Source organism: Catharus ustulatus, chromosome 5 (genome assembly GCF_009819885.2).
Source record: "Catharus ustulatus isolate bCatUst1 chromosome 5, bCatUst1.pri.v2, whole genome shotgun sequence".
Lineage (NCBI taxonomy): Eukaryota > Metazoa > Chordata > Aves > Passeriformes > Turdidae > Catharus > Catharus ustulatus.
The window spans coordinates 39,398,848-39,424,181 of NC_046225.1; the positions used below are offsets into that span (position 1 = coordinate 39,398,848).

Consider the following 25,334-nt stretch of genomic DNA (forward strand, 5'->3'; position numbering starts at 1 on the left):
CAAACACATGAAGCACATGAAAAAATTCAAGCACTTGAACTTTGTTCTTAAAATCTCTAGAAGCCAGATAAAGCCTATTTTTCATATATCCATTTAGTTGTATCTGTTATGAAGTCTTAAAAATTGATATGGTATGCAGGACTGACAGCTTTAATAGAAATAAATATTGGAAAAAAATATTCCTGAGATAGCAGTATTAATCAAGTTACACTCTTCTATTTTGTCAAAAATACTAGTCATTGTGTTAATTGCAAGGTTTCAGGTGACAATCAGCTAGCAGGCTCTGCTGATTGAGACGAGTCTTTAATGACAGTTTTACTTGATTATATCCACGCTATATTTAGACCTTGTTTGGGCTGCTTGATTGAAGAAGTAACAGAAAAAAATACCCCTTGTAAATGAGGCTGGGATTGTTTCCCAGGAACAAGAATGACTGGGGGACAAAAAATCTGCAGCTCTTGGATTCTACTCCTTTAGTGGCAGAACTGCAGGCTCAGCCACTAACTGGCACCAGGCTGTATCAACCAATTCACAGTGTTAAGTGTTAAAAAGGCAAAATTACATCAACTTTGAAAATGAAAGTACACCCAACTATGTACTTAAAATCAAGTGTATCTGTAATTACCTTGCTTTACAGAAAGCTGCTAAATTAGAAAATACTGTACATATCCACTGAAAATATTGTTTCCTAGATATCGCGAATAATAAAAGAATTTTGCATGGCAAACAAACAGTAAGGTCAAAAGAAATGACCTTCAATTGTTCTTTATGTCCCCTCACATATAATTTTGCCACCATGATAAATACATTATAGTAATGGTAATTTATTCTATAATTTCTTTTCAGGCCTGCCAGATAACCCTAACTGTCTTCTGTGCTACAAAAACAAGTCCAGCAATTTGTTTGGGTCAGCTAGCACTATAATTGTTCCAGAAGTTTTGGAAGATTTCATAAAGGTGGGAGTTTGAGGCAGTCAAGATACAGGAAAGTATGTACTCAGATTGCAGAAGAAAATAAAACACTTCCCACTTATTCCCTGAAGTAAGAATAAATGAATGAATGAATGAATGAACGTAGCTGTTTCAGATATAAAATATCCTGAAACATAAATTTCATGCAGTTGGCCATATGATTAAGACAGATGGCAGTCACAATCTCTCACCTAAATCAGTGTGCACTTTTCTCTTTAGGCTGTAACACTGCTTTACCAAATAGCTCACCCTGAAGCACCATTTCCTAACACGTTTCCATAACCCTGTTAACTAAGGCTAAAGTAAACATTCTTGGATGTAAGAAAGATTTGCTGATCATTAATGAATTACTGAGATTACAATATCTGCTAAATTGTTCTCCTGTGGATAGGCTGCTAACATTGCCAGAACATCATTACAAATACTGAAATTTGTTAACTGTAAATTCCACTCGTGGGATGGCAAACCTGAAACAGTGATTGCATAAAGAAAAGGGCTCTGTCTAGGCTGGTAGTCTCACATATTTGGTTTGAGAATAAAATTTACTCATTCTATGAGAAAAGAATGCCTAGATTGTAATTCTGAGGCATGAGATTTGTATGCTGTTAGTCGTTCATTATTAAGTCATAACATTATTGGGGACAGTTGTTAAAATGAAAATGCTGTAAGGGGGAAGCTAAAGAAGCATACTGACAGCAAGTTTTTGTTGTCAGAATTTTACCAGTAAGTTGCCTTAACGATTTATTAGTGAACCACTCAGGAATTTGGTCTGTTTTCTGAGCTCTGCTGGTATTCAAGGAATGCTTATCACATGTTACCTGTTGGGAGGAAAGGGTTAAAACCAGAAGATGTGGTGAGGAGGAGGGAATAATTTCGCTCAAAGCGACCTTGCAGGTGGGATTGCTAAAAATGTCAGTGTGGGAAAAAATAAGTCCATTTATTATGTCTAGTGTGGTTTATCCTCTGCCTGTTTTAAGTGGATTCCTGTAAACATAACTCTCACAGAGATGCACAAAGCCTTCTGTAGTAATGACACAGGCAGAGACCCTCCTGGTACCCAGGAGGATGAACTAAGCCCAAGGAGCCTGTGTCCCTGTGTGTGTCTCTGCTGCCCTGTGTTGTTAACAAGATAATTATATAAATATACTCTGCATTTTAACTGTGGCTTGGTGGTTGCCTTAGTTACCTGTATGTATTGATTCACACATTACCTATAGCTAGTACTCACAGGAACAGACATGGGTCAGGATGCGTATCCTTGTGGAATCTTCATCTTCCTAAAGAAGCAGATCTTCACATGCTATCTTCCTCATCATCTCATATTTCTTACTGAAACTGTTCCACCTAGTATATAAATGAGTTGCTACTTCTTGAAGGAAAATGAGGAGAAACAGATTCTTTGGCCTAAGCATTCTAGGATAATTAGGCAGGTTATTGTTTGAACACGGATTTTCATGTTCCACATAAAATAGCACAGTCATTAGAAGAAATTAAACAAGCCACAGATGTGCAAACTCCCTGCCTGTTGAGCAGCACTCAGTGTGCCAGCAGGTCCATCCAACAAGGCCCTGGGGTTGAGCTTGAGGGCCCGGTATCCTATTAGCACTGGGACTTACTGGTTTTATGAAAAAAAACAGTATATACTTTACATGCTGTGAGAAACACTTTAGAGGCACTTATATGAGACAGTCTACTGGATGATCACATTGCCTCAAATTCCAGTATGCATTTGAAGTTCTTTCCAAATGCCAAAGCTGGAAAAATCATAGGTACAAAGCAGAACATAATAGTTAAGTTCAACACTGATTGGCATATTATGAATAGTTGCCTGACCAAAGTGCAAAAATTATAATTATAAATGACAGTTGGAATATTTATCTGGCATTAGCACTTATATTTCTCATAGTAAGGCACTAAGTTTTTGTTACAAAAGTACAACTTTATGCAAGATCAAACTTCTGTTCCCAAGTCTGGAAGAGTCTTGATTTTTCAAATTAAGTTACAGGGTTATGGCTCTATTCTTGAGTGTGCCTGCAGATGTTATCCTAGCTCCACTGAGTATATTAGCGATTGTTTCTTTCCTAAAACTCTTTGTGATTCAGTAACCAGACATCCCTGTGACAGAACTCCCCAAGAATCCAATCTTATAGTCTGTCCAAACACAGCAGCAGTGTTAACACAAAGCACATCTCAGTGACTTTCAACTAAATAGCCAGTCAAGGAGACTGAATTCATAGTGCTCACATTTTCATAAAGCATTGTAGTAGCAGCAGCTGTTCTGAAGTTGCAAAGCCTCCTCAGTCAGCAGAAATTCAAATTCACATTTTAACAAAGAGAAGGTGATCCGAAAGTTATATGGAGACTCTACCTTCCCATCCTGAAAATAGGAAACCTATGGTAGATAATTAAGTATTTATATGACAGAAGAGAGAATAAAAGATACACAACAATGGCCTGTTGATAAAGAAATAAAAGAATAAAAGAATACTAGATGCCCATCCTGATTTTTCATGTATTTTGCTGAATTTTACTGGGGGGAAAAACAGTAGACGGGCCTCAAGCCTGAGGGCTGAATCATGAAACCTGCAGACCGGCACCTTACTTCAATCTGCAGGAAAATTTAGAAGAGTGTTCTTTTGCCTAACTAAGAATGTGCTATCACCAGCTGGATAATTTCCTGTGGTCCTCAGTGCCCTACTGCATATTCCTGCATTCTTCCTTTTGTTGGTACTAGCAACTGTGTGACCCTAAAGTAAAACAAAAAGTAAAACAAAACAGCTTGCTTACATTCTGAAAAAAATTATTTGTTTTTAGCCAGACAGCAAGCTGATGCATTCTGTGGACCTGCACAATTACCAGAATCAACTGCATAAATAAAGAGAGAACACATACTTCAGGATGTGGGTAGTACCACCCTTTTTCAGCAGCATAATCTTCCTTCAGCTGAAACCATCCTTAAGAAATGGATAAAACATAACCTTGTCTTCAGCCCTTCATTATTAATTGTTAATTGTTATTAACACTTAATTGTTCCTTGTCCAATACAGTTGCTTTTGGTGGATTTTATTAGCACTGCTGTAACTATGATTCCTGGAGCTAGATTGCTTACAGGAATGATGATGGTATGACATACATACCTGATGCACACTCCCCCAGCAAGCCCTGCAGCCTTTCCTTGCAGCTCTTAGATCGGAAGTTATGAACCCCACCGCAGAGTTGATGGAATGGGGTGCAGGCAACTGCTATTCTCAGTGCAAAGCGCAGAGGGAGGTCAGAGAGGCTAAACTGTCGGATCTGAAATGAAGCATACACCAGTCTGCCAGTTCTGGTATAGGAACAGTAACTTCCAGAAAAGAGACACAGCAGGCAGGGAGAAGTAGCACTGCAGAAATCGGTTAGAGGCTGGTAACATCCTTAAGCTCACGTGGCAAAGTAAAGTTACCCCTAAGACCCATTTTTTGGGGCTAACACTTTCACTAAGCACTAACAAAAACTGCCATAACTCTAGTTGAGAAGTGAGATCATGCTGGCAGATTTGTAAGAATGGATACAGATGCAATGTCAAAAGTCACCGTTCATTTACACTGCAGCTACTCCAATGCAATTGATTTTCCACTCTATAACATAGAAATTAGTCTTCAGTAACAACCAGATTAGCAAAACACACTTGACTGCATATGAATTAAACTTGTTTATAATACCTTTTGCTGTATCTATCACTGTAAATCCTTCAGAAAAAAACCCACACATGTAAAGAAATGATTGCACAAGGCAAATAGGAAACGGTCAGTTCTACATTGCTACCCAATGCTCAGGAAAAATGCTGCAGATAAAAATATTAATTTATGGGAAGTTTCAGTTCCTTTTTATTTCTCTATGTATTAGCCTGCCAACCCAACCACAAATTTCACAGATGATCCATAAAATTTGTCTTGGAATTTTTCTTGTAACAACGTCTATCCAGGAGCAGCATTAAGCTAGGAGCATAACTGTTTTTATTTTCACAAAGCCTATCACGCTGTATTTAATAAATAACCATATATGCCATCAAGCATCTACTTATGAACAATAAGCATTCACAATCTCACTAAGTATAATTCTAAACCTGTACTGCTGCAATACTGTAATCGACTGCTTCAGTAATTATGCCACCTTTAAAAGGTCACATCATATAGAACTGGATCCTCTCTGCCAAATACTATGTGACAAAATTATACTACACCACAGCCTATATCATGCATGAAGTACACTTCAAAAAGAAAATTAAGCAACACTTGAACCTGGATGGGTATAGCCAGAATGTGTCAAGAAAGTTGTTATGACAGGTCTGCTGACAGCAAAGAAAGCAAAATTAATGTAAAGAAAACATTTATAATCTGACAAATTACAGATCTGAAGAAAGTATAAAGTACCATTAATGACAGAACTGGAAAAACACCACTGGAATTCTTCTGATTATAGGGGGAAAAGCCTTTCTTCTGTTTGGGAGAGTCAAATTAGATAATCTTTCTATACTTGTATTGGAAAAATAACAAATTTGGGTCTTCCTATCTGTTTAAAAGAATATTCAAAAAAAACCAAGGCCACAGGATTTCTCGCTAAATTGAATTTCTTTTTTTCTCCAGATCTTTAAATGATAAATGTTTAGAAATTAGAAATATAAAACACAACCCAACTTTCCAACTACATTCAAGTGGCAAAGTCCACTACTTTCTATATAATTCCACAATAACAGCAATCAAAACCATAACATAGCAACAAACAGAATAAGGGTCAACATGTATTTCAGAGTCTGTCTGGCAAGTATGCAAAGGGTGAAATTATGAAATCTCCTGTTCAGGTAACACATAATGTTTTTTTTCTATGCAGAGCAACAAAATCCCCATTTCTAACAAAAAAAACCTCCTGACATTTACAATACAATTACTTCTGTAAAGCTCTACCTGGAAAAAATATAATCAAAACTTCTTGTAAAGCTGTTTCCCTATCTTATTAGGAAAGAGGAAAAAAAAGTCACCAGTAGCAGGGATTCCTTGAACTAGCACCCTTTGAAGTTGCTATTGCTTTTATTTCACCCCCACCTTTTTTATTAGAGCCCTACCTGTCACTGTAGAGGTATGAGCTAATCACACCAAACAGCACTGCACCAACAGCTGTATTTACTTATGCTGATTCCAACTGTCAGGGAAAAAAAAGAAAATGAAAACACAGCTAAAGTTGTTAAATGCACAAACATAAATGTTTGCTTCTGACTCAGCAGCTTAAACAATAATAATATTAGTAACAAAATCCTAATTTTCAGTAAATTTTCCTAAAATTCAGTAATTTCTTCTCCATGAACTTTCCCATTTTTGCTGTAAATTTAATGGAATTTATGTGGAGGAATGAACAGACCCTCCTGTGAAAACATTTGTACTTCAGTGCTTAATATATAATATACCTGCTGTATATTAGAGCTGGAGTAAATTTAACTGTATAACTGATGTTTCTTCATGCACACACACTATACATAATAGCACAGAAATCCTGCACACATTCTATGTTTCAAAACAAGCATGAACAGCACTGTTAATGAGTTACAAGCTAAAACAGTAAATACTGATAGATTCACTTCAGTTTATATAGTTTTGTAGATTCCATATAAAAATCAATCTTGAATTCTCTAAAACTCTGAATTATTCCTGACTCAGGCAGTTACAAATGAACGTTTCAGTGGTAACCAACAAATGGTGAAATGACAGGGAAGCTTTCTTCAGTAGATGCATACGAAACATTGCCAGGGTACACACAGATTGCTTTATTAAGGAATAATTTTACACCATGCAAAAACAACATAGTTCACTTTTAGTCAGACCATTGAGCAAAGATTCTTTTTCTGTCTTTAGGAACAGAAAAAAAGGCTAAAAAGATGCTAATGAACTTAAAAAAGCCCCACAGCCTTACAGACAGATGCATTCAATTGAACCAAATTGCAAATCTTCATATTGTGTTATAAAAATTGGATAGTAAAAACTGGAATCAAAAACAGTAAAATATTTTTTGCAATCCAAACAGAAATTATCACAGTTTTTGCCTACTTTTGACAGGAGTCTCTACTTGATATTTATCTTTCCTAAAAAAATTTGTGTCTGCTAAGCATAACATAACACCATTAACAAATTTTAAAGAAATATTTTGAGAAAATATCAAGCACATTATTTTTCTAATCCTGAATTCTGTCCATAACATCAGAATGGTACATTGTTAACATTATGATTTAATTAATATATTGTCAAATTAATGATATAGCCAAATAATTTACACAAATGAACCCTTTCATTTATAACTAATACATCATCACAAAGCAACCCACATTATCAAACCACATGTATTAGTGCCTATGTCTCATGGAGACCAGTAATTTTCATAGAATAATAGAATCAGTAAGGTTGAAAAAGATCTCCATGATTACCAAGTCCAACCTTTCACCAAATATCACCATGCCAACAAAACCATACCACAAAATGCTATGTCCAGTCTTTTATGGAACACTTTCAGAGACAGTGATTCCACCATCTCCCTGGGAGCCCTTTCCTATGCTTAACTACTCTTCCAGTGAAGAAACTTCTCCTGATATCCAATCTAAACTTCGCTTCACACAGGTTGAGGCCATTTCCCCATGTCCTGTCATTGGTAGTCTGGGTAAAGAGGCTGCCTCCCATCTTGCTAAACCCTCCTTTCAGTTGTAGAGAGCAGTAAGGTCTCCCCTGAACTTCCTTTTCCCCAGGCTAAACAACCCCACTCCCCCAGCCACTTGTAGGATTTACTCTCTAGACCCTTCAACAGCTCAAGCCCTCTTCTCTGGAATCACTCCAGCTCCTCAATGTCCTTTGTGTTGTGAGGGGCTCAGAACTGGACATAGCACTCAAAGTGTGGTTTCACCAGTGCTAAGTACAGAGGGACAATCCCTGCCCTGGTCCCACAGGCCGTACTATTTTTGACAGAGACCAAGATGCCATTGCCTTCTTGGCCACCTGGACACAGCTGGCTCACGTTCAGCTGCTATCAACCAGCACAGATTGTAGGAAGTTAGCACTGTAACAGTGACTTCCAGGTACACTGTTATAGGCACTCATAACTTTTACTGACATAGACTAGCTAGTACAGAGTGACATAAGCATTCTAGAAAACAAGATGTGGATGTTCCCAAACCTATTTCCAAAATGAATCTTGGAAGATTCAGAAGCAGCAATTTGAGACATTACCGCTCAGCTCCCAGTAGCGAACCTTCGAAGTTTGTAATCCACAATGCAATCTTCAAAGTAGCAATCACTAGGATTTTATTAATCTATTTGCACTTGACGGCCTGAGCTATCTGAAGATACAGCAGACATGGCAGAAGGATTGTAAGTAGCACAGGCAGAAAACTTACCTTAAGCCATTACAGATTTATTCAAAAGGAGTTTCTCTGACAAAAGCTTTCTGTGGCCTGCAGTGAATACTGCTACATGCTCTGAGGATCCAGTGACAGAACTGAGTAAATCACTTTGTTGATGAAGTTCAATAGCAGGCCATTAAAGATAGCCATTATAATTTCAATGGTTTATTTCCAGCTTTTAAAGATACCAACTTGAAACAGAAAGCAACAATCAATCTAAGGCACAGTACATAATACACTAATACATTAAGGTGTGCTTTTATTACCCAATGATTTTATTTAAGTAGACAGAGAATAATTACAGTGACAAGACACTTTACTCGCTCCCCCTTTTGCCATTTCCAAGCTCAAGTTTAGCAAAGATTCCATCAAATGATCAGCAAGCCACCAAATTAAGAGAATGATCAAACAGAACTTCAAACATCTGTGGAATAATCCTCATGATGCTAAAGTTCTACTACAAATAAATCTTGGGTGTCTCTAGAGACAGAAATTGACAAAACCCACAGATAACTGTCACACTCTAGGCATTCAACTGCTCCTCTGCAGAGGTTAATGTGCTGTAGGACAGGGTGAGTGCACAGCACATTACTGACAAGGAAATCACTGTGATTATTGTTCAGAACTTTCATTACAGAAAAGAGGTGACAGGATGATTTCGAATTGTCTTCACATCCAGTTAGTCAACAAAATTCCTCGAAGGTTTGTATACCAGGGATACTTACATGTATTCTCTATTCAAAAGTATTCTCAGCTGTTGTGGAACAAGTTTGAATGGTCCACAAAGAATTCTTATCTCTTCATTAAAGCTTTGAAATAGTCTCCGCTACTCCTCAAGCCCCCTTCCTTGCGTGTTAGCATTTTCATGCAATTTTTTTTTTTCAAGAGAAAAGAAAACCTGGACTAAATCTTGGAAAGACAATTAAATATTCTCAACATGAGTGTTATGTGTAGAGTCATAGTTCCACTTCCAGCCTGTTATTCCAAATGTCTGACAAATATATTTTTAAATGGCAAGGCAAAGGGCCTGTTCAATGGTTACTATTCATCACTTCTAGCTACTCCGTTCTTAGGAAAACAAGCAGACCATAATAGCCATTAAATGCTAGAAACAACCATTTTTAGAAGTAATTTTAAGGTGGAATTTAGCACTGTCCTCTTGTGAGTTGAGATTCTAATAGGACAAAAGAAATTAAATGCAGTCTACTACTTGCTCAGTTGGTCGACTTAGCAAAGGGCTTGAAACCATGAAGTGAAACTGAGTGAATCCCGGAATTTTATTACATGCAGCACCTAGGAAAAAAAAATTAAAAAACCCCTAATTTGCTACATTTGGGATTAGTGAATCTGTTGTATTTTATCATCTAAAGATCCAGCTACTAGTTCTACTACAGTGGTATAATTATTCTTTTAAAATATTCTTTTAAAATCTATTTAACCCAAGACATCTTGAAAGTATCTAATTTTTAAGTTAAAATACAGTACTACTGACTGCTGTAGTGCAATTAATGCTCTTATACTACAATTCAAAACAGTAACACAAGTCAGGAAAATCTCTTTCTCTTTCGATCCTGATTAATTTAATGAGTTCCTTCAACACTAATCTCTTAAACACTGAACTATAGGAAGTAAGAGATCAAAGAGTAAGCAAAGCAGTCTAACTAAATAATCCACATTGATTAGCAAATTGTACTTCCTACTGATCTAAGAGTTCACTAATGGGATGCCTGGCACAATGACTAGTCTCAGATCACTTTGAAGCTATGCTTAACATTCATATTCTTCCTCCCTTATGCCATATCTAGGGAAGGAAAAGCAGTCTTTTTTTAAAACTTTCAAATTAATCATATACAGTCCAGGAAAACAGATGAAGGTTGTAAATACTTTTGGGTTTTGCTAAGACTTCCATAAATTTTGTGAAAGTCTAAGACATCAAAATGCAAAATTAAATTATCTCTAGTCTGCACTAGGACACAGCTGCCCTGCTAACCAGCATTCCATACTGTGAATGGCCAGTGCTGCTGCAGTCTTCAAAGAATAATTTAAGATATCTTTAAAATCTATGTTCAGTTTTGTACATCTGTGACCTAGTTATGGGCAAGCACCTTTGTCCACAAAACAAAATACGTACCATAACTTCCAGTTGTATTGGCACAAATGATAGCACCAAAGAACCTTGGAGCGTACTTCTGGATTCTGGAAATAACTTTCTGACAGGCTACTGTTGGGTCTGTTCCCATTCTCATATATTCCACAGCTTGATAACTAAAAAAAACCCAACCCCATATCCAGAAAATTAGCCATACTCAGGTTATATAATTTAAAATACGACAAAAGAGACACTGGTTTCTTTGAATAATGGAAACACATGGTAAATAATTTTTAGGCCAACTTCATATTGGCAATTATTACACAAATTCTACATAAAAAGCAATTAAAAACTAAAAACTAAAAGGGATACAAGATGACATCTATACCATGTATGGCAGGCCAAGCCAAGAGAGAACTCTGATCATTTGCAGTAAAAGAGGCTAAGCAAAAGATCAGTTAAAGAACTGCAAGGCACAATGGCCTAAAAGAATTAGTGGCTTCAATTTTTTGTTACATGATTGAGCTTGACATTAGAAGTAATTGCTAGTTTTCAGAAAGGCTAATGTCATGATAATGTTTTGAGGAAAACTCAGTATTACATTACAGATAAATTATTGAGTTCAGTAAGAATTAAAAAAATCTTCCAGAAAAAAAAAAAGTTCCTGAAAACATCAAAATTGACACATTTTCTTTATTTTATGAATATGAAGGTACCATGTGGCTTTGATCAGGACTTTGAGCCACATTCAAACTTTTTGCAAAGTGATTTAAAAAAAAAAAACCCTTATTCTAAGAGTAATCAAAATTAATTTCTTTTATATCTAAAGGAATTGCTTGAGATGAACCTGTTGCATTTCCAAAATGTCCTGAGGTAAAACATTACTTACATTGACATTTTCCTTCAGAACCTGAAGATTAAATGGTAACTCATGACATAACTTACAGGCAAATATTTTATTGCTTTGAGAAAGATGCATATACCAAGACCAATCTGAATATAAAGCTTAATTTCACAGAGGTCTCTTCACTAATCAAAAACTCAAGAAGGCATACAGAAAATATTAGTAATTTTGCCCTTTATTTGACACTTCCTTCACTTCTGGGAGGTTAATTCTTGTCCTTTTTTTCATGTGGGAATATCTAAATATCATGGCATTAGCAAAAATCTTTAAGGAACCAGAGATTAACCTCTTAGTCTGGTGGTTAACCCACTGGTGCCAACATTAAATGTTTTAAGCATTACTGACAAACACTTCAGGCTGCTTAAGTGCAATCTAAGCTTTTACTGACTACCCTTATAGTGGAGATCAACTCACTACTCATCGTGGTATCTTGTATGATTCATGAAGTTGTCAACTGCCTTGTGTTTGAAAGACCGACTGAGAGCAGCTTGAGAGTCACTGACAACATCTGTATATATGTAACAGCTAGCAGGCTTTCTTGGCTGCCAGAGTTCCAGAAAAGTTGCATGAGCAATATGAAGGCCACTTCTACGCTACCCTTCAAGCATCAGTGCCCATCATGTTCAGCATGGACTTCCATAATTGATTCCTGGTGAGACCCACCCACAAAGATGCTCATGAAGAGAGCTATATATTACACAGTATATGCAACCACAGTGACAGCACTAAAACACCTCTTTCAGTTTCAAATTACACACAATTACAAAGGATTGCTGCAGTGATACCTCCTGAGTGAGCTGAGACCCACACCTCACCCTTTCCACAATTTATGATATACTTTTCCACACAACAAAATGCTTTGGAGAAGAAAGCTAATCAGTTCTGCTAAAAAGCATACAGACTAGAAATGTACTCATTACCCACTGCCTGTCTGCTCACAACTTGGCAGTATTAAGGGATCTGTCGTCAAGATACTTAAGTCTCTTCTAAGACAGATCATAAGGGCACAGTAATTTCACGAATACAAGCCGCACCATTTTGACTAAAATTTTGCTCCCACACCGGAAATGTGGAGCAGCTTACTCTTACGGTTTATACTCAGGAGCAGCTAATATGTGAATAATTTTCTGACATTTACAACCTCAGAAGTGCCAGCCAGGGTGCCGAGCCGAGCAGCTGCCAGTAAAAGCCGACCTTTTGCGATTGCTACAAATTGCTACTCTGTTGCACTGCGGGTGGTGCCTGGCTCCCTGCAGGCAGCACGGGGGGCGGGGAGAGAGGCGGGAGAGCTCTCTCCTTCCCTCCTTTGCCACAGCCCGGGGGACAGACGGGGGGGCCCCGTGCCGCCATCGCCGTGGCCTGGGGGGAAGGCGGGGGCCCCGTGCTGCCATCGCCGTGGCCTGGGGGGAAGGCGGGGGCCCCGTGACGCCATCGCTACAGCTTGGGAAAGAGGCGGGGGCCCCGTGCCACCATCCCCGTGGCCCAGAGAGAAGGCGGGGGCCCCGCGCCGCCACTGCCGTGGCCCGGGGGAAGGCGGGGGCCCCGTGACGCCATCACCGCAGCTTGTGGAGGAGGCGGGGGGCTCCGTCCCTGCCCACCGCCGCAGGAGTGCGGGGGGCTCCGTCCCCACCCGCCGCCGCGGGAGCGGGGGGCGCTCTGTCTCTGCCTACCACCACGGGGCAGCGCTGGGCCAGGGCGAGCGAGCCCAGAGGCGGCGACTGGCCCCGAGCTGCCCCGCCGGGCTGGGCCACCTGGCCCCGTCGGCAGCCCCGAGCGGGCTGAGCCTGCACAGCCCAAGCCGAGCCAGTAAACCCTGCCATGCCGCGGTTCTGTTACTAATTGGCAACTTTGTTGCACGCGGGTCCTCGCTGCGAACGACAGAGCGGCTTATACTCAGGTGCGGCTTATTTATGGACAAAGAACAAAATGTTTGCCAACGCCCAGAGATGCGGCTTATAGTCCGTGCGGCTTGTATTCGTGAAATTACTGTAACTTGGTTCTCCTACTGTTCTTTCTCCTCCACTTCCTCCTTTACTCCCACTTCAGCAGCCACCAAGTCAGACCATAATTTTAATCAATTCTTCATTTGCTGAGTCCACATTTTGCTGCAGAAATCTAGCAAAGTCTGCCCTAAGGACAAACCTGGGTAAGAAGCGCATCATGATGTCACCATCCCCAGTGGCTGCAGCTCCTCCAGCTGTATTATCTGCGTAGGATCCCGCTCCAGCTATCGGAGAATCTCCAACACGCCTGTAGTGAATAATGGAAAATAAAAAAACAAACTTTGTCAGCCTTACAGCCTCCAGCTGACTTAGCATTAAACCCACAGGAGAACAGAACAGGTAAAGAGGTCAGTCGACTGCAGTCAAAAGTCTTAACACTACCTGTAAAAGTGAACTGTGATAACCTGACTGACCTGAGGCTTAATCCTCCTCCAATGCATAACTGTCTGTTATTATACTAACATTGTTAAGCCAGTGAGATTTAGCCTGTGGGCAACAGTAAGCAGCTGGGGACATTAATATGTCCAATAACTTGTTGCTAAATCCAGAAGTTGTCTGACTTGGTTGACAGACAATAACCCTAACTGTGTAGAAAAAGTATCTCAAAGACAAAACACAAGCCTGAGGCTCTGATTTTATGTACACTTCTTAGGAGACTGTGTGCCTCTCCAAAATGCTTATTTGTCTCTGGTGCCTTGCCTTACAAGTTGTCTCACAACTGTGCCAGTTGTTTGTGTCTCTATATGGTGAATTAAGAAAGCTGAAAAACAAGCATTCCCTCAAATAAACACACAATAGTCTTGCAACTGAATTAGTTTCTCAATATTAAGATTTATGGCAAGTGCACAAAAAAAGCAAAGCTATTTTGTGATCTAAAGGCTAACGTTTTGAACCACAATGACAAGTTTAACATAGGAAACAAGGTGGGAAAAAAGGCTTGTTTGTAAAATCAGAGATACTAACCCTGGAAGTTTGTGGATTGCACCATTAGTAGATGTCCCAGAAGCAACGGTTCCACTCACACCAATTACAACCATACCTAAGATTTTCAACAGGGACAAAACATATTCAGGAATGCTACTATCATATTTATTTAGTTAGCACTACACTTATCAAACTGAACCACAATGCCCAGACGATTCAAATTACTGATATAGTGAAACACAAGGGTTGTGCTCTTCATGAAAACAAGTTCTGAAAAAATTTATGATCACAAGAGCTCAAAAGCAAATGTGAAACAGTGAGTGCCACACTGTTCAGAGCTATATGTTACTCCTGCCTATACAGTCACTGCCTCCTGACACACACCTTTGTCAGCCAGCCGAGATCAAGTACCTGGTGTCACCATATCAAGCACTAATACCATCAGAACAACAAAATTTAGAAACTATAAATGGTACTTGAAGGAAATTAAAAAAAAAAAAAACCAAACCAAAAAGGCAGAAGAATGAGCTTAAATTTGGCAGAAGATGACACATTGCCTACCAAAGTAACTAGAATTACATGACAGACAACCAAATGTATTGACAAGCCTACCCCTTGCTAATTTTGTGCTGGTAAGAAAACCACTGCCTCATATTAAAGAAGCTTAGATTGTCACTTGGATTTGGGATCAGTTGCTTCTCAACAGAGCAAGATTTTACACCCACAGAGCAGGAGAGGGCATGAACTGCTGCTAGCATAAAACTCCAGTACAAACTGAGAGCCAAGAAGAAGAACTTAACGAGCTGAATTCTGTTTCTCTGACCTCACTAAGCAGTATCTTCTCATAGAAAGATTTCCTCACCAGTAGGAGCCAAAACCACAAAAACATAAAGGCACAGAGAAAATGGCCTCTGCAAAAAGACTAGAAGAGCATCAGTTCCCACCAACGTCCTAAATGCATGCTGGATGAAGACTCTTCTCAAAATGTGCTAATCCCAAAGATATCTCATATGTAAAATAATGGGGAGGGAGGGAACTTGAAATACTAATACAAAATACCACCATTTACTAAACAGCTTAGGACTACTTAGTGATAGATCAATTCTTGAATTGTATTTAGCAGATTCCTCTCTCTGGACACTCCACAATTTCTACATTTTCCATCACCTACTAAATTACCCCACTAAATAAGCGAGCTAGCAACTTAAGAATTTGGTAGGTCACCTGACTTTTGTAGACTACTAATTGATTATTAGTAGGATGAACTAGAAACGAAGAAGAAAGATTCCCACTTGAAACAACTTGTTAGTTTTTGGTATTGTAAAAAGACAATCAGACAAAAAGTTCTGGATTGCTAAACTGAGAAAAATCCAAATTAAACCAAAAAGTGCAAGTTTCAAGACTACAAAGTATAAAGATATGAAAGACATGAAACTGTAAATGCTCTAGTCCTTTGTCTGATCTGCTCATTAATCAATGTACAGGCTTAGCAATTAACAGTCCCCAATCAGTATACTCTTAGAAGTTTTTAGGACTACTATGGCTAACCTGTTTTAATGTTAGTTTCTGTAGAAATTTATTGATTTACAAAAAAGTCAGAATAAAAGAAAAATGAAAGCAAAATTTATTTTGTAAGTTTAAGGAGTGTGACAAACACTGCTTTTAGTTGGCAACAGGACTAATGATACACTCATTTCTTCTGCCACTGCAAAGCTGTTTAAGTTGGTCTGACAGCACACCATAATCAAGATAAACATAATTATCTTTAACTTAGTCAGTTTTCTAAGCATCTACAGCCGCCCAAGCAATTATGCCAAGGTATCTGTGGGAAAAGCAGCAGGGCAGTGAACAAGAGTTAATGGCAAAAAATGAATTGATTCTATGCAGCCAGTGAATTGGAAAAAAAAAAACAAAAACAAATCCCGTTTTTAGGCACTCCATCCTAACACATAAGTAAAAGAATCTTGAACCCACTATAAACAGGAAATAATTCCTGTATGAAATATTTTTCTTTAAGTATGTATGATTTAATCATTAGAGGAATGAGAAAAAAAGAGATCAGCATCAGAGTTACCAAAAGTTGTTACCAAAAGTTGTTACCAATAGTATCATGGTTATGAACACTTCTTTGTGAGGTGGTCTGTTCTTCTTTGTAAGTTACTTCTGCACGCCGTTTATATGGTCCACAGGATTTTGAAGAGTCTGGCACCACATTCTGTAATTAGTTTGTGATTTGCATGAATAATATATTCAATACAGTTAAATTTAAAAAGTACTCCAATCAGTACCTATAATTACCATAAAGGCATTAGATGCCCAGTACTTAAACCACAGAGATGTACTGAGATCCCACAAATTATTTTGCTTAATGAATAATTAAGATTGATTTCTGGTATTATACAGTAAAAAGGTTTTCTTGGAAAAGTTACGTTGTTCAAATTAAAGACTCTCCCCTGCACAACTGACTGGTCAAAAAAAAACCCAAACAAGTGTACAAGCATTTAGAAATCTGTAACACCCAAAGCAAAAAAAAAACCAAAACAACAAAACAAAACAAAAAAATCCCAAAAACAAACCATTCAAACAATAAGCCATGCTCACCATAACAGGCAAGTTTAATGGATATCTGCACTAACCTGATGTATTTATAGGTCTGCATAAAGCTTCTCAATTAACTATTTAAAGACCTTAATTACTACTGTAAGATTTTCTTTCAGAAATTTATATATGCATTCAAAAAATACATGCACTGCTTTGTTTATTTTGGTAAGTCCTGTCCCAGATAAGAACTAAAAAATAACTCCCACACCAAAACACTACTGCAGCAAGGTCAAAAGCAGCAGGATCTAAGAAACTATACACATACTCTCAAGTTTAGCAAGTGCTTAGTAATATCAAGTTTTTCTGTCTAACAAGCAAAACTTCATTTTCTTCACATGTAAAGTGAAACTTCAATATAAGCTGAAAGGAAGAGGCAATGCTGCACTACTGACTTTCTAACCCCTCCCTTCACTGGCATCATTGCACTGTACCTTCCAGTAGTTTGGCTGACAGTTTTGATTAAGCCACTCTGAATACAGCGAAAGGGACTTCTGGGTAGTTAAATCTTCATATGGAAACCCCATTCTTACAGCAAACAGGGAGGCTTGAAAAGCAAGGACAAAGCAAAAAAAGAAACATTGATTTATTCCAGTTTTAAGGGTTTTATGATAAAGCATTCATGTTATATTTTTTTTAGAAATCAAGAAATTCTACATCCATTTTGGAGATAAGAAGTACATCTTCAGGGAGCAGTATCAGCCATTAGAGTGATGTACAACTGCAGTAGCCAACTCTTGCTTCACAGGCAGTAACATAAAAGTTTTCCCATTGAAAGAGAAACAAATTAATCTCTGTTAATCAACTGGACACAACTAAGAGTGTGGAGCAAGAATGGCCTAGGCTGTGTGGGTCACAAAAATAAATAAGACATTCAAATATATTTTCTTTAAAAAGCAAGTTTTTATCAAATATAAATAACATAGGAATACAACATTTGCCCTTAAAACTCTGATACTTGAAGAAACCAATCCATCAGCTTACATCATATTACATTTCTTCCCTGTAGCTTTAAAACTTACTGCTTCATTGTTTTGAAAATTTATATGTGGCAAGAGAGCAAAAGAAATACCAACACAAGCAATGAAAGAATGCTACAATTCTAAGAATGACTTACCATTAGGTAAAGAGAAAAAAGATCAACTCTTCTTTCATCTTTTAGCTGTAGATACCTTTGATGTTACCCAGTAACAGATACTGTTGCTAGGTTCAGATGCTTGAATTTATATTATCAATCCTTGATAACAATGTCACTATAATACACAGTTGAACAAACTTATCCAGTCCAAGAATTAAGAGAAGCCTTCAATTATTTCCAGACTGCTTTTCTATGCTTTTCTTAAAATCTGACACAAGTACAGTATCAGCACTCAGAGGAAAACTGACAGCTTCAATTAAAAAAATATTTTCCCATTTATAGAACAAACAGGCAGAATTTTGGGGTTTTATGTTTAGGTGGGGCTTTCTGTAAGATAAAATTGTGCTTGTGCATTTCTTCAGGAATTCTTTCATAATTTTTGAAACATTGTTTCTATTCCAGTAAGCAGAGTTCCTGATTTTGCATCTTAAATAAAAAAATGCCTGCAGAGATTACATGCATTTATATGAAAAAATTTTACTGTAATATAAGTATTTCTATTTAGAAAATAAACTGTTTGCTCTCTCACATGCCAGTTTGAAGGTTCAAATGTATTTTGTTTTTATTCATCTTCATCTGGTGAAGACAACCAAAGTTTCTCTTATCGTAGTTCCAATTTGCACAAAAAATACATTTCTTCAGAAGAAATAGTCCTTCTCAATTTCTCCACTGCTGTCATTAATTCGTTGACATTAAACACCATCTCCAATTTTTACTCAGATAAATCTTTAGATTTCACATTTTTCTTTTGCCATTTACTGCTAGACTTTTTCTTCTGAGCAAGCTATCATTGACAGTAAGGACTCAGCATAACAAACTTGTCCATTAGACAAAAAGCTATCGTCTTAGGTGGGAAGATGTATTTTAAATCCGCACTTTAATTCTCCTGTTTCTTCATTTTCCTTATCCTTTCTGCTTGTTCTCCTGATTAAAATTTAAAAATACTACGGCAACTAGCACTGAGGGGCAAATGAGTACAAGGAGTATTTCTCCCTCCACTATTTAACACTTGACCAATTTCTTTTTCTGCACTACATGTGAAATATCTCTTAGAAAAGCCAGTCATAATCATGGTCAATTGCCTTAAATTAAATAGAAACTACAGGTTTCTCTGTTCAGACCTTCAAATTGTATCCTCACCTCCAAAATTGTTCCATTTTACTACATCAAAAAATTGCTCGAGCACTTACTTCTGTACATGCTAATTCCTTCAAGAATATTTTATCTTTTCTTATCAATTTCAAAGCACTTGAATCACCATTAATGCTTTTGTCATTTTCCACACTTATCTCTATAGTTGTTTCTGAGCAGGTACAGGCTCAGGACAGGCTTCTTAAAAGCCAAGAAACCTGTTCACCACTCACACACCTCTGGGGAATGAACATCTCTTTTTTAAACTGGTACTATTCTACCAACAGCAGCCTGTATTTACAAAGCTCAACTAAGCCTCCAATTTGCTACTGCTTTTTTGTTGTGCCTGGGAGTACAGCCTCTAATGACTTTTTTTACAATTAAGTTCTCACTAATACTTTTAAACAATTAAATACACTAATCACACTCAATATAAACCAAAATACTAGAATTTAACTCTAGTGTCTATTAATTCTGCCACTCCTCAAAAAAAGTTAATTCACAGTTTTAAATGCAACATTTACATCTAACAGTTTCTATACTGTCTTTTATAAATCATCTTTGGTAACTTGGATATCAGTGATATTAGCAAAGCCTTGAGATTACGAGTCATTATTTGCAGTTAAGCTGATGGAAAAAGCCATAAAACTATTTTTTTCCTTCTTAAAATAAGCCTATTTCATAGACACAGAACGAAAGAATAAACACCTTTGAACTATTTGAGTAGACGGATTTGATTGTCAAGCAATTCTTCCACCTATATTACTAAGATGAAAATGTCACAATTTTATTAGGAAGTGTTTTTAAAAGTGTTTGACTTGGAAACAGTTGAAGGAATAATTACCTGACTCTCCCACTAGTAATGTATGCTTAGTGTATTCGATGACCTTTCGTGCTACACCAATTGCATTTTTCACATGCCTGAGATCCGCAACAGCCCCAACTTCCATAGTGTTGCTGGAAACAAGGAATATTTAAAACTTATTAAAACTACAAGAATAATTACACATTTTTTACTAGACAAAATCTGTTCTCATCTAAATCAAAAGGCTTGCTCCTTTAACATAATGCTTTAATTGTTCTATGCCATGGACTCGTCACCACATTAGTAGGGAAAGACTTCCTACTTATCTTGCTTCCTTTCAGAGGCATACAGATGTTGCTCAAGAAACAGTACTTCCATTCACAGTAATATTTTCAGTAGAGCAACTATTTTGTTACGTAAACTCATAACATGAACCACACACTTGCAATTACTTTTTAATCAAGACAGCTTTAAACAGCAAATAAATTATTGAAGACGATTGCTCTAAAAGTGAAATATTTATGGACTGAATGTAAAGGGAAAGCTACAAACCATCTGTTTCAACTGCTACACTGAGAACTGGATTAATGCACGGTAAGTGAAGAGTAATTTCCTACTCTTCCAACAATCAGGCATGGTATTTTTCCTTGTTCCACAAGTTAGCTTGTCCCATAGTCAGCCCCAAATCAACAGGATCTTGTAACAACCCTTAAGTGTGCTAAAAATGGCAGGTGTGAGAAACAAGTTAATGGAAGTTGGTTTTCACTGGGTATTATACGAATTGATATTATGAGTTACATTGTTGATTAAATATAGTGATGCTGTCAATATTGAGATAGTGATGTGTTGTGGAGTGGTTGATGTTGTTGCAGTGGCCTAGTTGCAAGGCTGGTTTTCACAATGATGATTTTGTGTTCTGTGGTTTTGTGTGCTTGTGAGTTTACACTGGACCGACTTGCTGGCCAAACCTTTGAGACAGGACCTTAAAAAGAGCAGAACTTCATCCAGTGATGGCCTTGAGCACCACAGTGATGAAACTGCGTCAGTGGCAAGGAGAGTAACATGGGGTGAGACTACGTAAAATCAAAATAAATATGCATCAAGCTGATGGAACACCAGTGGTATAAAAGGCAGAGCTGCCACTTTGTGGATGAGCATCTGGCGTTTGGCCATGCTTCCAGTGCTGTCCCTTTTGCTTTGTGACCTTTTTTATAATTCTCAATAAAACTTTTGTAACACATTCCATCTCAGGGTCTGAGTAGTTTGTAACAGCAGGGATCATTCTTTTCTCCATACAGTTTTCTTACCCATCCATAATCATTGCATCCAGTGTTGTTTCTCCACTTTCATCTGGGCTTCCTCCGTATCCCACACTCCCATCGCACTGATCGATCTCACACTGACCACAGCCTCTCTCGACTGCATCCAGCTCTGAACCTCCCGACTCCAATACTCTCCAAGCTGTAATAAACACAAATAATTAAATGTCACTAGGGAAAAGAGTTTCCACTGCTGCTTAGAGATGGACATGATGCAGGTGCACTACGTAAGTGGATAAAAAGCAGAAGACTATAAATTACAGGTTATAAAGCCTAAATATAAATATAACCAAAAGAATGTAAAGCATAACTTTTCTAAATATTTTTTTTTTGCATATCTGGTTATTAGAAACAGAGAATTTCTTTTGACTGAGGCATTAACAATTATCACAAGTTCTCTATATCAAATACTCTTCTCTGCCCAGAACCAGTCATTAATTTATCACTGCTTGTTTAAGGCCTTCTGGGAGAAGAAAGAGGGGAAAAAAAAGCTTTCAACTCAAAAAAAAAAAGGAAGAAAAAAAGGACAAAGTGAAAGATGCCCTCAAAAGCTTCACACTGAGAACAGTAAGTATCCAACTGCAGAATAAAAAGGTATAAACCTACATCAGTAACTACATAAGCACAAAAGCAAAGTGAAAATTATATACAGGAAATTAAGTCTCCATGTTCTCCTATTCAACCTTTGGTCATCTATTCTTCAGGATCTAGATCATGGTGCAGCTTTGTAAAACATTACAGATGTGTCAAACAACCTGACTTGAATATACTGAGCCTGAAGGCATTGCACATACGAGATTTTTAAAGGATGGATCTCAGGCAAGATCTTCTCAGGTGCTTGAGCTTGCTGCCACTGACAATCACAGCCCTGCTTACACCTATTTGTGCTGGCTTTGGCGCTCCATCACCTGACAGACCCAGCACAGTGAAGGCAGCGCATGCACACAGGCCAGCTCCTCTTGCTGAAGTAAACCACCTCAAGAAGCCTCATGATCACAGATGCTGTATGCCAATTACATGAAGTTGCCTGCACCATGGAAAAAGTAAGACTTAATGCCATGCATCCAGCTCCACATATGTTTGCCTCTATTACAAACCTCAGTGTGAGGCGTATTCTCTGATTCCTATTACCTTTATTGCTGCGAGTAGCCTTAAGACAGGTTTTCAGAAGCTGCAAAGCAAGGGTCTTGCAATTTTCTTGAGCGTATTTCACTTCTGACCATTAAAAGCCTTTATCGGCAACTCATTTGACAAGTAACCATTCTGTAGCACGGGGTTATTTACAACTCGGCTTTAATAAAACAGCCTGGAAGTCTTTTAAAATTACTATTCACATGTTGCCATAGGAAAGCCTGCTTTGACTGTCAAGAACACATCAGAAAACAGCAGTTTCAAAGAAATAATATAATTACCTAATTCTTTAGGGGACAAGAGGGAATCTCAAAAAAAAAAAAAAAAAAAAAAAAAAGTCTTCGAAAAACACTGGACAAGAGTGCAAACCACATTATTAGCAAAAAAGTATCGTTGATCTAGCTTTTCCACAGTTCGTAACCACCCTCCTTAGTGTTTGTGGGTTTTGGCCGGGTTTTTTAAGCGTTATTTCCCAACGTGGAAAGTGAAACCATTTGCCTGGAGGCTCACAGAGGCAGAGAGAAGGAAGGGCAAGCACCGGGGTTTGGTCCTTCTCATAGGAAGGGTAACCCTTTCCAAGGCGGCCGAAGCACCTTCTGCGGGCTCCGAGCCGTGACGGGACAGCGTGGGGAGCAGAGCCCGGGCTCTCCGCAGCCATTCCTCTCGGCAGCCGGATTACTGCCCTCTCCTCCTGCCCATACATCTGCCCAGTCACGCCTCACAGACTCATTTGTCCTGAAGCACCACCAGCACCCAGGTCCGCCCGGCGGTCCCTCAGCAGGAGGGTGCTCCCCAAAGGCACCGAGCGGCGCGGCACGGTACCGCTCCACCCGCCCCGCTCCAGCCCGGGCCCCTGCCGGGACACCTGTCTCTGCGGCCGTCCTAAACGCCCAGGTGTTGATGACTACAGGCAGAGCGGCAGCTGAGGCGGCGCCCGGCGGCGTCAGCACAGCGAACCAGAGGAGTGCGACCATCACCCCCTGCCAGCCCCCGCCGCGTCCCGCCGCCATCACCGCGCGGCGCGCCCCCGCTCCGCCCCCTCCAACCGGGCGGCTCCGGCGGCGCAGGCGCGCACGGCCCGGCCGGGACTGCTCTGCCCGCGGGCGGGGAGCGGGGGGGGCCAGCGCTGAGCGCGGCCCGGCGTCGGGCTCTGCTGTCCCGGAAACACTGTCTTGGCGAGGAAAAGCTAAGTCCTCAGCGAAGGCCGTGACCCACGCACACAAATGCAATTTGTGTTTCACAGAATCATAGAATGGATGGGAAGGGACCTTAAAGATCAGGTAGTTCCAAAGCCCCCTCCTGTAGGCAAGGTCTCCTTCCAGTAGAGCAAATTGTTTAGCGACCCATCCAACTTTGTCTTGAACTTTTAGGAGTGAGGCGTGCACAGCTTCCCTGAGCAGCCTGTTCCAGTCCCTCACCAGCCTCACAATAGTGAATTCTTTCCTAATGTGCAATCTAAACCTACTCTGTTTCAATTTGAACCCATTCCCCTTCTCTTGTCGCTATGTGCACTTTTCCAGTAAGTTCCCTTCAGGTACAAGAAAGTTGCAATTGGATCACACGGAAGCCTTCTCTTTTCCAGGCAGAATAACTCAAATTATCTCAGCGTTTCCTCATAGGTGCTCCATCCTTCTAATGAACCTGGTGTGGCCTTGCTCCACAAGGTCCATCTCCTTCCTATGTTGGGGTCCCTGAGAGCTGGGGATCACCAGAGCAGATTAGAGGGCTATAATCACTCCCCCTCAACCTGCTGGCCATGCTGCTTTTGATGAAGCTTTTTATTGAGTCTGGATGTGTCGCAGCCAGCCTGCTTGTGCAGGGCCCCTCTGGCCGATGAGATTGCCGGTGGTGCTGGAGTGTGAGAGCTAAGCTGTGGTGGTGTGGGGAGCTGTGCCGAGTGGGAACAATCTCTCCCTAAGCTCACTTGCAGCATCTTCATGTGCTACCTTGCTAACATGGATGTCTCTGTCAAAAGCGCCCTATGGCACAGATGTTTCTTTGAAGGGCGTGTTTTGGGACCTACTACAGCAGATCGTTTATGAGAAAATTTGTGAAGAGCCTTGCTTTGCAGAAATCCCAAAACGTGCAACAAGTAAGTAATTTCATGATTATAAGCCACACCATTTTGACTAAAATTTTGCTCCCAAACCGGAAGTGCGGCTTACATTCAGGAGCGGCTTATATATGAACAAATTTTGCAAATTTCCCAACCCGGAAGTCCAAGCCAGCAGTCCCAAACTGAACCAGAGCCCGCCCGTCCCCGGGCGGCAGCAGGGCAGTGGTGGCGCAGCGGCAGCACCAGCTGGGCACGCCCCTCTCCCTCTTCCCGGTGGCACCGGTCAGGCACGCCCCTCTCCCTCTTCCTGGTGGCAGCAGCTGGGCATGCCCTTCTCCCGCTTCCCGGTGGCACCGGCCGGGCACGCTGATCCTCTGCCTCCCGGCGGCAGCGGTGAGCGGGGCTGGGGCCGCTCCCTGGCGGCCACCCTGAGCAGGGCCAAGTCAGTAAACCCCGTGATCCTGCGATTTTGTTACTAATTGGCAACTTTGTGAAAGTTGCACATGGATCCTCGCTGCGATCGAAAGTGCGGCTAATAATCCGGTGTGGCTTATATATGGACAAAGAATGAAATGTTGCCAATACCTGGACCTGCGGCTTATAATCAGGTGTGGCTTGTAATCATGAAATTACTGTAATTTCTTAATTCTGCCACTACCATATAAGCTTTTCAGGATAAACAATTAGAAATAATTTGATTTGACCCATTGCCATAGCACTCTGGCAGTTTCCAGGTCCAAAGGTTTACCTGCTGTAAGTGCAATTTACTGGCTTGTGTTGAGGCCTGATTAGGTTCAAGGAGCTACTGATCATCAACCAGCTATTATGTCTGAACAGCATGAGAAAAG

At 39.6% G+C, this 25,334-nt stretch overlaps 2 protein-coding genes across 4 annotated transcripts in view; one reads left to right on the forward strand and one right to left on the reverse strand.

Annotated features, from left to right (window-relative positions):
• The window catches only part of NEIL3 (nei like DNA glycosylase 3), a 33,580-nt gene extending 27,570 nt beyond the window's left edge, over positions 1 to 6,010 (forward strand). For all 3 annotated transcript variants that reach the window (XM_033060329.1, XM_033060331.1, XM_033060330.2), the window contains one exon: positions 847 to 6,010. In XM_033060329.1, the coding sequence (XP_032916220.1) occupies positions 847 to 968 (122 nt within the window). In that variant the 3' untranslated portion in view covers positions 969 to 6,010. The remainder of the gene's footprint in view (positions 1 to 846) is intronic.
• A 734-nt stretch (positions 6,011 to 6,744) lies between these two features.
• Positions 6,745 to 23,448, reverse strand: AGA (aspartylglucosaminidase). The gene is made up of 9 exons (XM_033060332.1): positions 23,296 to 23,448; positions 21,288 to 21,441; positions 20,020 to 20,132; positions 17,341 to 17,453; positions 16,409 to 16,523; positions 14,348 to 14,423; positions 13,524 to 13,631; positions 10,520 to 10,653; positions 6,745 to 9,681 (listed from the first exon to the last, which is right to left on the reverse strand). The coding sequence occupies exons 1-9, from the start codon at positions 23,438 to 23,440 to the stop codon at positions 9,581 to 9,583; spliced, it is 1,059 nt and encodes a 352-aa protein (XP_032916223.1). The 5' UTR covers positions 23,441 to 23,448; the 3' UTR covers positions 6,745 to 9,580.
• Between the last annotated feature and the right edge of the window lie 1,886 nt (positions 23,449 to 25,334).

Excerpts from the sequence above, each read along its gene's own strand:
- AGA (XM_033060332.1), bottom strand. The coding sequence starts at position 23,440 with ATGGCGGCGGGACGCGGCGGGGGCTGGCAGGGGGTGATGGTCGCACTC. Across the intron at positions 13,632-14,347 it reads GCAATCCACAAACTTCCAGG|GCGTGTTGGAGATTCTCCGA; the intron begins GTTAGTATCTCT and ends TATTCACTACAG. Across the intron at positions 10,654-13,523 it reads ATGATGCGCTTCTTACCCAG|TTATCAAGCTGTGGAATATA; the intron begins GTTTGTCCTTAG and ends GGTTTTTTTTAG.